At 48.0% G+C, this 12068-nt stretch overlaps 1 protein-coding gene across 1 annotated transcript in view; it reads left to right on the top strand.

The window, feature by feature from the left end:
• DENND5A (DENN domain containing 5A) overlaps positions 1–5787 on the top strand; it is a gene marked incomplete in the record, with an annotated part of 83766 nt that extends 77979 nt beyond the window's left edge. The window contains 6 exon segments of the mRNA XM_014581889.2: positions 272–390; positions 748–929; positions 1455–1537; positions 2036–2159; positions 2781–2949; positions 4764–5787. Of these exon segments, the coding sequence (XP_014437375.1) occupies positions 272–390; positions 748–929; positions 1455–1537; positions 2036–2159; positions 2781–2949; positions 4764–4947 (861 nt within the window).
• Positions 5788–12068: the final 6281 nt, after the last annotated feature.

Below are 12068 nucleotides of genomic sequence, written 5' to 3'. Positions count from 1 at the left end.
TGAACCCAAATGTCTCCAATGACCTTGGAACTCACTTCTAGAGCTTTTTGTTTTCAGGCTCTAGCCCCAGTGTTAGTAGCAGCATCTTTCTCATCTGTGGGCCACTCATGGCAGGGTGCTATACCCCAGCCCTGGAAGTAGGTGGAGCTGAGAACTCTGCTCTCCTGGAGGCTGAGGGGCCGAGCTGTAGGCAGCTGGTTGGTCTGTGCCTCTGAGAATTGCTGCTCTTTTTTCCTATTTTCCTGACTCTGTTGTCTCTGTTCTCTCATAGTGCCAGAACTTGGGGAAGCTCACTACTGTCCAGATTGGCCATGATAACTCTGGGCTATATGCCAAATGGTTGGTGGAATATGTGATGGTCAGGAATGAGATCACAGGACATACCTACAAGTAAGTGTGTCCTCAGCTATGCCAAGGATGTCTCTCTCAAGGAGATCCTGTATGTTGTGATAGGCTGAGGTAACTTCCTGTTTGGCTATGCCTCATGCACTTGGAAAGAAATAGGTAACTTCCTGTTTGGCTATGCCTCATGCACTTTCCAAGTGAAAATATATAGTATTGCTTTGTAAGGTTCCAGGCCACTAGTGCTACTCAGGTGGCTTCTCTAAAGACATAGTGAGACAAACAATCTTGAGGGAGTCCCTGTCTGGTCTCGGAGCCTTCCTTTAGGATGCTCTCAGTTGATAGCTCTAAGGAAAGGACACAGGAAGAGCCAGCAACTCTGACAGGCCACTGCCTGGCTTTCAGGTTCCCATGTGGACGGTGGTTGGGGAAGGGCATGGACGATGGAAGCCTGGAGAGGGTCCTGGTTGGGGAGCTGTTGACCTCACAGCCTGAGGTGGATGAAAGGCCATGCCGGACCCCACCGCTGCAGCAGTCCCCCAGCGTCATCCGAAGGCTTGTAACCATCTCACCCAACAACAAACCCAGTAAGTGGGAGAAAGGGCCAGACCCTCGCACCACCCAGCCTGGGGAATGGCAGATGTGGGAACCCAGATCCCAGCCTCTATGGCTGCCTCATAAATCAGCCAGGTTATTTGGCACTCTCCTTAGAGGCCTGGAAGGAGGAAGGAGAGCCCATACAGCCAGTCTCGGCGCTCTGTGTTACTTGCACTTGATCCCATAGAGCATACTGGTCTGCTTTCTGGTCTTCCTGGTTCTTGGGCTTAACTACTTAGTCTTGGTCCTCTTTTGGTTGCCAAAACTTCTAGGGTAAAATGGAAAATAAACCTTACCAGCATCTCTTAAGAGTCAGAACTCTAAGGTTTTAGCTTTCACTTTTTCCTAAGACTTTTGGGAAGAGCTAGATCAGTCAAGTAGGGTGGCAAGAACCTTTGTTTCCCAGGGTCCAGCCAACCCACCTCTCCAAGGCCTCCCTCTGCCCTGGGTCTTTAGTCAGCTAGGCACTGTTAGTCTCTGAGATTGGTTAGGGATGTCTGCTTGATTTTTATCAGAACTCAATACGGGGCAGATCCAGGAGTCCATCGGGGAGGCAGTCAATGGCATCGTGAAGCACTTCCATAAGCCTGAGAAAGAGGTGAGCCTTTCTGCCCGCCAACCAGGGCTCTGTGTTGAGTAAGGGAGTAATCTTGTTTATCCAGTGATCTTGTGCTCCTCCAGGCCTGTGTGTGCCCTAGACAGCCCTGAGACTTGTAAAGTGTGTGCCGTAGCCAGTTTGAGATGGAGCAGACACTTTCCACTAGGGTGCCTCTCCCTCACACTGATGACCTCATGGAGTCCATGGAACAGTGCTTATTTCTGTCCTCTGTGGGATTTGCCTGGGACTCCTTGAACCATGGCCACACTGACTTTGTACCTGGTGGGGATTCTCCTTGTGCGTGACCCATCAGTTCGGCACCTCTTCCCTGAGAGCTGCTCTTAGCCAAGCCTGTGCCTGGTGCTAGAGCCACAGACTGGGTCCTTGCTGACGTTTGCTGCAGTGCCAGCTCTGGGTGGTATACCTTTGTGGTCGCAGTTGTGGGAGGGCAGCTTAGCCGAGGCCAGCCTAGCACATCCTGTTTGTTTCTTTCTGTAGCGAGGCAGTCTGACGTTGTTGCTTTGTGGAGAGTGTGGCCTTGTCTCAGCCCTGGAACAAGCTTTCCAGCATGGATTTAAATCACCCCGGCTCTTCAAAAATGTCTTCATTTGGGATTTCCTGGGTGAGTTGGCCTAGGGTTTGCAGGTGGGAGAAGCATACAGAAACAAAGGGGACTGGGTGCGACCTCTGGGATCTAAGATGAGAATCCAAGTTAGGTGACTCTCCAGTTAGATCTGTTGTTTGTCTTCCCTGGTTTTTCTTGAAGGGAAGACAGGAGCCCTTCTGTCTCTTTCATTTACCCTTACCTCCTGAAAATTAGAGAGAAAAGATTCTTTCTAGACCTCCACCATCTGTTTGGGTGGAGGCTTGGTCCTGAGTCTTCAGACTTTCTCCTTGTAGATCTAAGGGCCAAGTGTAGGTAGTGGAGGCCAAGCCCTGTGTTACACCCACTGGGAGGATTTCATGCCAGAAATCATCATCAGGGTTCTCTTGTTTATCTAGACTAGTAAAAGGACCATATTTATATCAAGGACCACATAAGTAAAATTTAAAAATAAGGATAGGGACACAAGGGTCATTTTGAAATATGACCAGTAGCATCAGAACACTCAGACTATTCTCATTCAGTTATCTTCATGGACTTGGAGAGGCTACAGATATGGCAAGAAGCCTGCATAGCAGTCAGAGCCAGGTTGCTATTGAGATCCTTTGTCACTGGAAAGCTTTTTTCCCCTCTTCCCAGAAAAAGCACAAACTTATTATGAGACATTGGAGCAGAATGAAGTAGTCCCTGAGGAAAACTGGCATACAAGGGCCCGGAACTTCTGCCGATTTGTCACAGCAATCAACAATACTTCTCGGAACATCGGCAAGGATGGCAAGTTTCAGATGCTGGTGTGCTTGGGAGCCAGGTACTGACTGCAGCCTCAGCACCCATTGTACAGCAGCTAGCCCTGGGAGGGTGCTGGAGACCTGGTGGTATGCCCAGGGGACAGTGGCTAATGACCACACGCCCTTGGGTAGGTGAGGCCTTGGGGGCGGGGGAGCTTTCTAGAGGCCCCTGGTTTCCTTTATGTCTCACGTATCAATATGGGCCTGTGGGGATGAGTGTGTGTAACTCAGGGAGAGGGACCACATTTTGATGGGAAGGATCAAAACTGCCCCCCCCCGGGAAATTTGAAGTGGGGTTATCTGTATCCACTCATTCCTTCAATAAATATTCGAATATGCTAGGCCTTAAGGAAGGTGATGGGAAAAGAGCTGAATAAAACATGGCTTCTACTGTTTAGAAGTTCATTTGTCCTAATTAAATACAGAACAAGGCAGAAGGTTGTGGGAATCCAGAAAAGAAGTACACATTCACGAGATATGGTGAGGATGCAGAGGAGAGAGGTCAGGGAGGAGGCCGTGCTGGAGGTGAGCCTGTCATGAGACACTAGAGCAGAATGAAGGGAGCACAGCAGAGTGGGGAAGGGCAGCAACAGGAAGCACAGTTGGGGCAGGGAGTTAAAGACTGGGAGAGGTGGAGTCCTTTCATATTAGGACAGAGTTGTTTAATCAGGGAACTGAAATAGTACTAATCTTACATCATGAGTGGTGAGTGTTGTGGCAGACATATTGGGTCAGATGAGAGAACACGATGCCCAAATAAACTGACGGTGGGAGCTTATTCAGGTCGCATGAGGGAGGCAGTGAGTTGGCGTGGTAAAAACAGACTCTAGAACAGATTTACCAGGTTTACATTTTAAGTCATCCACACAGTAGCTGTGTGATCTTGGACAAGCTCTTTAGCCTCTACATACATCACTTTCTTCATCTGTAGAGTGCGGATAATGAAAAATTATTCTGAACACCAGTGCCCGCATGTGCTAAGTGCTGTGTGAGTATGGTGCAATTTATTCCTGGTAGAGATGGCCCCAGAGAGACTGTTGGGTAGAGGGTTTGGTGGTGAGATTATTGAGGAAGAGTGAGGGAGGCAGTGAGGAGGAGCAGGCCTGGGTACAGATGACAGGGCTGATTTGAGTCAGGTTGGGTTAGTGCCTCTGGAGCTGGGCAGCTACCAGGGGGAGCCGCCTTTTTTTATTATTTTTTTATTTTAAATTTTTGCCATAGGGCACATGTGATTGACAGAGAGAAACTAGGAAATCACCTTCTGTCTTCCCTTTTCCATTCTCCTCTCAGGATTTTGGGTATGCATGCACATATGCCTGTATGATTTTCAAGCTGCTGATTCTGGAACTCAAACTGTGGTTGACCATGTGGGAATCCACTCAACCTGCTGGCCCCAGAAGCCTTTTAAAACCTTGTAAGGGGCTGGGGGGCAGCAGGTGATGAAGTTGTTGGGGCACTGTACTCTTACATGCCTGACTGCGGTTCAAGTCCCAGACCCATAGGCTTGAGGCTCATGTTGGGCACATGTATGTGCATGCCCCAAATTCCAAGAAGAATACGAAGGAGAGAGTATTGCAGTGTGGGGTGATCTCTCACTTTTTCTCTCTGTCTCTCCAGTGAGTACATGCACCCTACAGCAAAAATCTCTGTAAAAGATTTTTTTAAAAAACCTGTAAGGCCTCTTGCCTGTTGTGGAAGGGAAGAGGGATGGAGAAACTGCCAGCTTCTCCAGCTTCAGACGCAGTTCAAGGTTTCCCCCTTGGCCTTGTACTGACCATCTCTCTTCCTCCTCCCTCGCTCCTCTGACCTTCCTGGATCACTCCTGCCCTGCCAGAGATCACCTCCTCCACCACTGGATTGCCCTGCTGGCTGACTGCCCCATCACTGCACACATGTATGAGGACGTGGCACTGATCAAAGACCATACACTTGTCAATTCCTTGATCCGTGTGCTGCAGACATTGCAGGAGTTCAACATCACGCTGGAGACATCACTGGTCAAGGGCATCGACATCTGACCTCCCAACACCAGCCAGCAAGACCCAGAGACTCTCACCCTGCAGCTCTGACCCTTCTTCCCCAGGGGACTTAAGAGAGTTGTACAGGAGACGAGAGTAGATGTACACTCACTGTAAAAAGAAAACTAGAGGATTTTTGGAATAAATAATCTATTTTAGAGTTTATTTGCTGATTTGCTTTTTACACACTTTCATGTGAAAGAGTGAAAGGGAAAGGGAGCGAGGTTGGTGCTGCTTATTTTGAAGCTGGTGCCCTCCCTCGCCATGGCCGCGTGCTGGGAGCCTGCGGCCTCCCTGGACTGAGCCTGGCGCTGCGTGTGGGGCAGTTCTGCTTTCTCGCCCCGTCACGTTAATGAGGCCATTCCACATCGTTTTTAAACTAATGTTTTCTATATTAACATTGTTATGGATATTAGGCTTTCACGGGCCACACACTGATGTGCTGAGTGGGAACCCCATGCTCCAATCAAAGGGATTTTTAGTAGTGCCCTAAGCAAGCACTGAAGCATCAGTCCCATGTCTTTTCTTTTTCTGTCAGTATTATTTGGGAAGGAGACACGCTGAGATGCGTCCTTGTGCCAAAAATCACAGTTCCTCTCAGTGTCACCTTGCATAGAAGCAAACACAAACATGTTTAACAGGTTCTTCTTTTCTTTTTAAATGTTTTATTTATTTAACCCTCCGTTGTGTGTTTAAGTATTTTATTCTCTCTCTTTTTTTTTTAAAGGAAAAGAGAAGCTTGTCATGACTAACTGGCTGTTACTATTGTTAAATTTATGTTGTTTTGCAACTTAGAAACCAGCTACAATATGGCCCACTTAATAAAACACCTGAAATAAACTGCATGGATTTCTGACTTCTGTGGGGGTTGTGAGCAGTGGCAGTGGAGGCCGCTGTTTTGTGCATCTGAGAGACTGGACCATCTGAATGGTGCTGCCTTTCTCCATCAGCTGGCTGGCTCTGCTTGTGGACTGCCAGGGTGTTTCTAGGCCCTGGCAGACCATGGGGTCTTTCCCCTGCAATGCTAAGAGCTTGCAGAGCTGTTAATTCAAGTGGCTATTTGAGAGGGATTTGGGTAAGGAGACTGAGTTGCAGAAGGGAAAGGACCTGGGGACCAGCAGTTAGCGTAATGGCTATGTCGCTGAACTTCCATGTAGTTGACCGTGGTTCAAGTCCCGGACCCGGTGGCTGAAACTCACGCTGGGCGTGTGTGCATACGTGCCCAAGGTCCTGAGAGGAGAATGGAGGAGAAGGGATTGCGGCGTGGCCATCCCCTCTGGGGGGTGATTTCTCGCTTTCTGTCTCTCTGTCTCTCTCTTTCTGGCAAGCGCATGCGCCCTATGGCAAAAACCTCTCCAAAAAAAAAAAAAAGAAAGAAAGAAAGAAAGAAAGAAAGAAAGAAGGGAAAGTACCTGGCCAAGGTTGCAAAGATTGTCACTTGACTGAGACAGGAGGGCCTTTTCTTGAGAGAGTAACAGAGCCTATGTGTGATAATAAAGGACACAGGAGACTCTGCCCTGGGAATAAAAGCTCTTTCTTGAGATAATGCTTGCATTTCCTGGGATGGCTAGTGGTGGACCATCATGACCGTTCTGGGAACCAGCATCCTTTGTCATTCTTTAGCCAAGCTCTCTTGGCAGGAAGCTCTAGTGATGTAGCATGATCAAGCAGGTTATCAGTCAGTGTCTACTTTCATACTTCCATGATTTTGCATGTACATTTCCCTTTGCCTGGAATGCCTTCCTTTCACCGTTTTGTCCCTTGGTCAGGCTTTGATTTAGGAGTTACCCTCTAAGAAGTCTTCCCAACCCCCGGCAGGGTTGTTCATTCCCTCCTTGTGCTTATCTATAGTTTCATGGGTGCTGGCAGCTCCTCTCTGGGTTGTCACTGCCTGCTTTCATGTGGGACCCTCTGAGCTCTCAGGGGCAGAGAGGATCTTTTGTCCGTCTCCATTCCCAGTGCCTAGCAGTTGGTGAGTGCCCAGTGAAGGCCTTTGGAAGGAGAGGGACTGCAGGCTTGTGGACAGCTGCAGTGCTGCATTCTGTCAGCAGGGGGCGCAAGTGGGCTGCGCTGCAACTGGCCCCCAATGGCCACAGGCTTCATTCAGTTCTTTTGGAGACGGAAGAGGGAAGGTGAGGGGAGGACAGTGCCTCTGCAGCGGGAAGGGCAATTTGGGGCAAGAAGGCCAGTGTAGCTCTCAGCTCTGTGTGTATGCCGTGGCCTCAGCGTGAGCTTACCGTAACCCAGGTGCTTTACACACACACTTCTCCCTCATAACTGCAAACCAGTATAAATTATCACAGGTCTCTGAGAGATGAGGAAACTGAGGCTCAGAGAGGCTGAGTCCCTTGCCCAAGGCCACATGGCCTAAGACTACTAGTAGCAGAACAGTCTTACTCCAGGCTCATGGCTGTTCCATTGACACCTACTCCTTTACTTAATAAATTAAGTCTTTTGCGCAATTGATCTCAGACCTACTGTGACCATTCTAAAAGACCAACAAGTCCCATCAGTCACTTTTTATCTCTTCATCTCGCTTTATTTCCTTTCTTAACACCTACAAGAATTACACTTGTTTATTTCTGATTATAAGTTTTGCAAGGGTGGACTTGGTTCATTTTTGTCTACTAAGTAGTAACTGGCATGTGGTCAGTAAGTATCTGTGCAAAACACAAGTCCACTGGTAGCGAATCAGGTACAGACTACAGAGCCCAAGTCCTTAGCTGAGCACTTGCTCTGTTACTGCACCCTAGAGCAGGCTAACTTTCTTAGACTTGACTTCATTCCTCTGCATTGCGGATAGCAATGGCACACAAGTCAGTAAATAGCTCAGAGAAGTGTCAGGTGTGTGGTAGGTGCTCAGGGCATGTCCGTTGAGCCAAACTCTGTCCTGATCTATGGTATATAGAGATGACTGAGACCCTCCTGTGTCCTAAGGGATCTCAGCAGGGACTACATCGGGGAGCATGACGCCCAGGGAGCTCCGCTGGGGTCGGGGGTCATCAGAGGAGTGGCCGTTGCATGTTAGGGGAGCAGCACAGGTAAGGAGTGAGAGTGCACACATCTGCAGGTTACGAAGCTTTGAGATATCAGTGCTGCAGTCTGGGATAGAGAAGGGGTGCAGGTTTGTGGACCCACATCCACAAGGTGGGAGACTGGAAAGGGCTGACAGGTATGGCAGGACCTTGAACAGATGCTTAGGGGTGTGGAGTGAAGGAATAAATGAACACATATGACTGTGTGACTTTTGCCATGCACACTGATGCCCATGAGGCATGCTGCTGCTCTGGACCCTGCTCATCTGAGTGACGTGAGAAGTGGAAATGCATGGCCAGAGAAAAACTGCTGGGCCATGCAGCATGGAGTCGGTACATGTCTCAAGTGGAGTATGGCCCAGAGAGTGCGGCTAGAACAAGTCACTGACTTACCCTACACGGGGCCTGATGTCCCAAGGAGCCGGGGGAATATAGTTTAGGTAACCCAGGAGCACTTCCCTTCCTTTACCTCCTTGTAGCTTAGGTGCTAATCAGTGGAACCAGCGCTCAAGCCCATCAGAGTTCATTGACCCTTCCTGTGTGTGTTGGTGGTCTGACTTGCACAGTGGCCCAATGGGTTGTAGTTCTGCGTGGTGGGTGTGCAGCCCTCAGCACATGGTTATGTGCTTCAATGGAGGTGTTTAGCCCACCAAAGCAATAGAGGAGCCATGCTCACCCAGCAGAGAAGGGAGGTGGAGAAGGTGGGTGTGAACATGGTTTATGAATCAGGGCTGGCCTGGGACCAATCTTGTAACAGCTAATTCTGCTATGAATGTCTCTCTTTCCACTGTATTTGTTTATAATCTGCTGCAGATTCCCTTTGGAATGATGTGATGAAAGAGAACAGGCATGCTTAGTATTTTGGGGATATTCTTCGGTGTGGGGTCCCCCTGGGCCTCCCCAACAGCTCCTGGTGAATTGAGTGCATTAAGTTTGCTCAGCATGCAGCCCTGCCTGCCTCAGCTTCTGCACCTGCATGGGCTCAGTGCTTTCCAAACTCAAAGATTCTGGGGACTAGTAAGTAAACAAGCAAATAAATGAACTCAGAAACTCAAAAGTGAGCATCCTTGTAATCATCACCCAGGTTAGAACTTTACCAACCTCCTAGAGTTCTCCATTTTCCCCCTTTTTCCCATCCTGGTGCCAGCTGTCTTCCTCCTCTCGATTTCTTGACTTTTTTTTTTAGTTGCTAGACGGTACATACATTAGAGACAGATTGACAGAGGGAGAAAGCAGGCCCAATGAGTGTGGTCACACTGCATCGCTTCTCCATTTTTCGATCTTGTCAGGATTTGGGGCATACACGTGTTCCTAACGTGTGTTTTTCTTTTTTTCTCTTTTCTCTCTCTCTCTTTTTTTTTTTTTTTCTGAAGAGGTTTTTGCTATAGGTTGTGTGTGCTTGCCAGAAGGACACACAGAGAGAGATGGAAAACGAGAAATCACTCTCGAGGGGGGATGACCATGCCACAGTCCCTTCTCCATTCTTCCCTTGGGATCTTGGGCATGCATGCACATGCACCCAGCATGAGTTTAAGCCACCATGTCTGGGACTCGAACCGTGGTCAACTACATGGGAATCTAGCAACATAGCCATTACACCAACTGCTGGTCCTTCATTTTTTTCTCTTAAGAGATCTTTTATGCTATAGCACATATGCACTCACTGGAGAGACAGAGACAGAAAGCAAGAAATCACCCTCCAGGGGAGATGGCCTTGCTGCAATTTATTTTCCTTCTCCTGCAGTTCCTTGTCCTCATGCACACGTGCCCAGTGTGAGTTTCAAGCCTCCAGGTCCAAGACTTGAACCAGTCAGCCATGTGGGAGACCAGCTACATAACCATTATGCCATGTGCTGGTTCCCTTCTTGAACTTCTTATAGAACCCTTTTCTGCTCTGGGCCCCATTCAAAAATGGCAACTTTCTCTGTCACCAGAGAAAAATTCCTAGGGGTACCAGTAGTTGACGTAATGGCAATGTTGTTGGACTCCCATATAATCGACCACAGTTCGAGTCCTAGACCTGGTGGTTTAAACCCATGTCAGGCATGCGTGCGTGCATGTGCAAGAGGAGAATGGAGGAGAAGGGATTGCAGTGTGGCCATCCCCCCTGGGAGGTGATTTCTTGCTTTCTGTCTCTGTCTCTCTCTGTCTTTCTGGCAAGTACACGCACCCTATAGCAAAAACCTCTCCATAATAAAGAAAAATTCTTTGGTATGGAATATGTGGCCTCCAGAACCCAGAGGCCTCTCAGGTGCTGTGTGCTTCCTTCTTTGTGGAAGAGATGCAAGGGCCATCAATTAGTCTCTTATTTCAAAAGGCATATTCTGGCAGGCCATGACTACAGGATATTTATAAACTTCATGTGTTCTTTTCTATTCCTGTAGAACAAGAGGATCAAACAGTTGGCATTTATGCGGAGTGGACAATATTTCCATTAACAGTTTTTCTTCAGGGTTCTGTTAATTCTCTGACCTTTAGTCATTGTCCAGATAGACCTGGACTACTTGAACATCCTACAGATCCATTACATAAGTTATATTCTAGTGATTGGGTGGGATAAACAAGAGGGCCCGTTTATCAGAGACTATGGTAAGATGTGTGCTCCAATGGGCAATTAACCATAGGAAGACTCAGAAATCTGCTACTCTGTGAAGTTTTGAGGCTCAGTGGCTGGATCCCAACTGTGCAGGCATGGAGATCACCCGAGGAGTTTCATCTTTAGCCTTAGAGCTCTGAGAAGTTATGGGAAGGTTTCTGAAGGTGGGCGACATGTTCAGATTTGCATTTTGAGGAAAGGATGTGAGCATCCCAGTTAGTGGGTGAAGGCAGCTTGGCTAGAGCAGTGGTGGAGTGGGAGGGAAGACAATGGATTCCAGGGTTGCTCCAGAGGCAAGATTGAGATATGGTGATGGAGTGATATAGGAAGACGGGAAGAAGAGGAAGAAGAGTTGTTAAGGAAGTCTCCTAGGTCTGAGGGATATATAGTCTACCCTAGTTCATAGCACAGGCTTGTGTTTTTAGTCAAGCCAAAACGCGTGAGGTAGTGTGTATGTCTGCATTCACAGACTCACATTCCTCTTTGTATACACCCTCACTCTATTTTGAATTTCTTTTTCTCACACTGTCTCTGGAGGAGGTGGAGCTGGCTGGCACACTTATGAGAAGCTCTGGATCTTGAGGTTCCTTCCTGCCTTTTCCTGACACTGAAAATAAAGCCTGCTGTTTCCTCCAGGGTTGGGCAGGCCCTAAACGCTTCTGTCATGGCCTTCAGGCTGGGGTCTCAGTAACTTCAACTTCCGAAAGAGGTTTATTATAGGTTTATTATAGGGTCTGACCTTTTAACTTGAGCTGCACAGGATGGACAGTTCCAGCAACCTCGGAACTGCAGGATTAATTGCCTAGGGCCTGGTTTCAGCCATATCCTTAGACTGATGCTGACCCTAGAGCTGGGCCAAGGGCACCCCTGGACCAAACTGCATATTATATTTATGTATGTATGTATGTATATTTATTCATTTCTTTATTCCATGAGCCAGAGAACCCCCAACAAGGTCTCAGTGCTATGGTCCACTCCTAGTTCCAGCCAGCTCTGGAACATGGATATTTCCAGTGCGCTCAGGAAGTTCTCCAGATATGAAGGTGTACCTGTCTGTGTGAATCATCCTCACAGGGTATCATACTTTGCTGCTGTGCCACCATCTGGCCCTGCTGCTCTTTCCTTCTCTTGATTCCTGCTCTGCTCCATCCTCGGTAAACTCTAGCATAAGGACTGGCAATATCTCCTCTACCCATATAGGCAGTTATGAACCAGGCAGCTCTTTGAATTCTCATTCTCTACTTTCCCACAATGTTGTTGTTCTCAGTGATGTTACAACTGAGAACCCAGAAACAACACATTAGGAACAGGCTTTTCAGCAGAACTTTTAGCAAAGATCTTTTGTAAGACTGTAAAAAACAATTTTCCTGGTCTTGTGATTTTGCTTCTTTATTTCAGTTTTGGGATTTGGAGTCATCTCTGGTCCAAACTGGAACTGCATGATCTGAGCACCAGTGTTCACCAGCTTGTACAATTTGCTAAGCTCAACC

This window comes from Tupaia chinensis, unplaced genomic scaffold (assembly GCF_000334495.1).
Source record: "Tupaia chinensis unplaced genomic scaffold, TupChi_1.0 Scaffold141165_1, whole genome shotgun sequence".
Taxonomy (NCBI): domain Eukaryota; kingdom Metazoa; phylum Chordata; class Mammalia; order Scandentia; family Tupaiidae; genus Tupaia; species Tupaia belangeri.
Note: the sequence above shows the minus strand (reverse complement) of the source record. Positions and strands in the feature narration are given on the sequence as shown.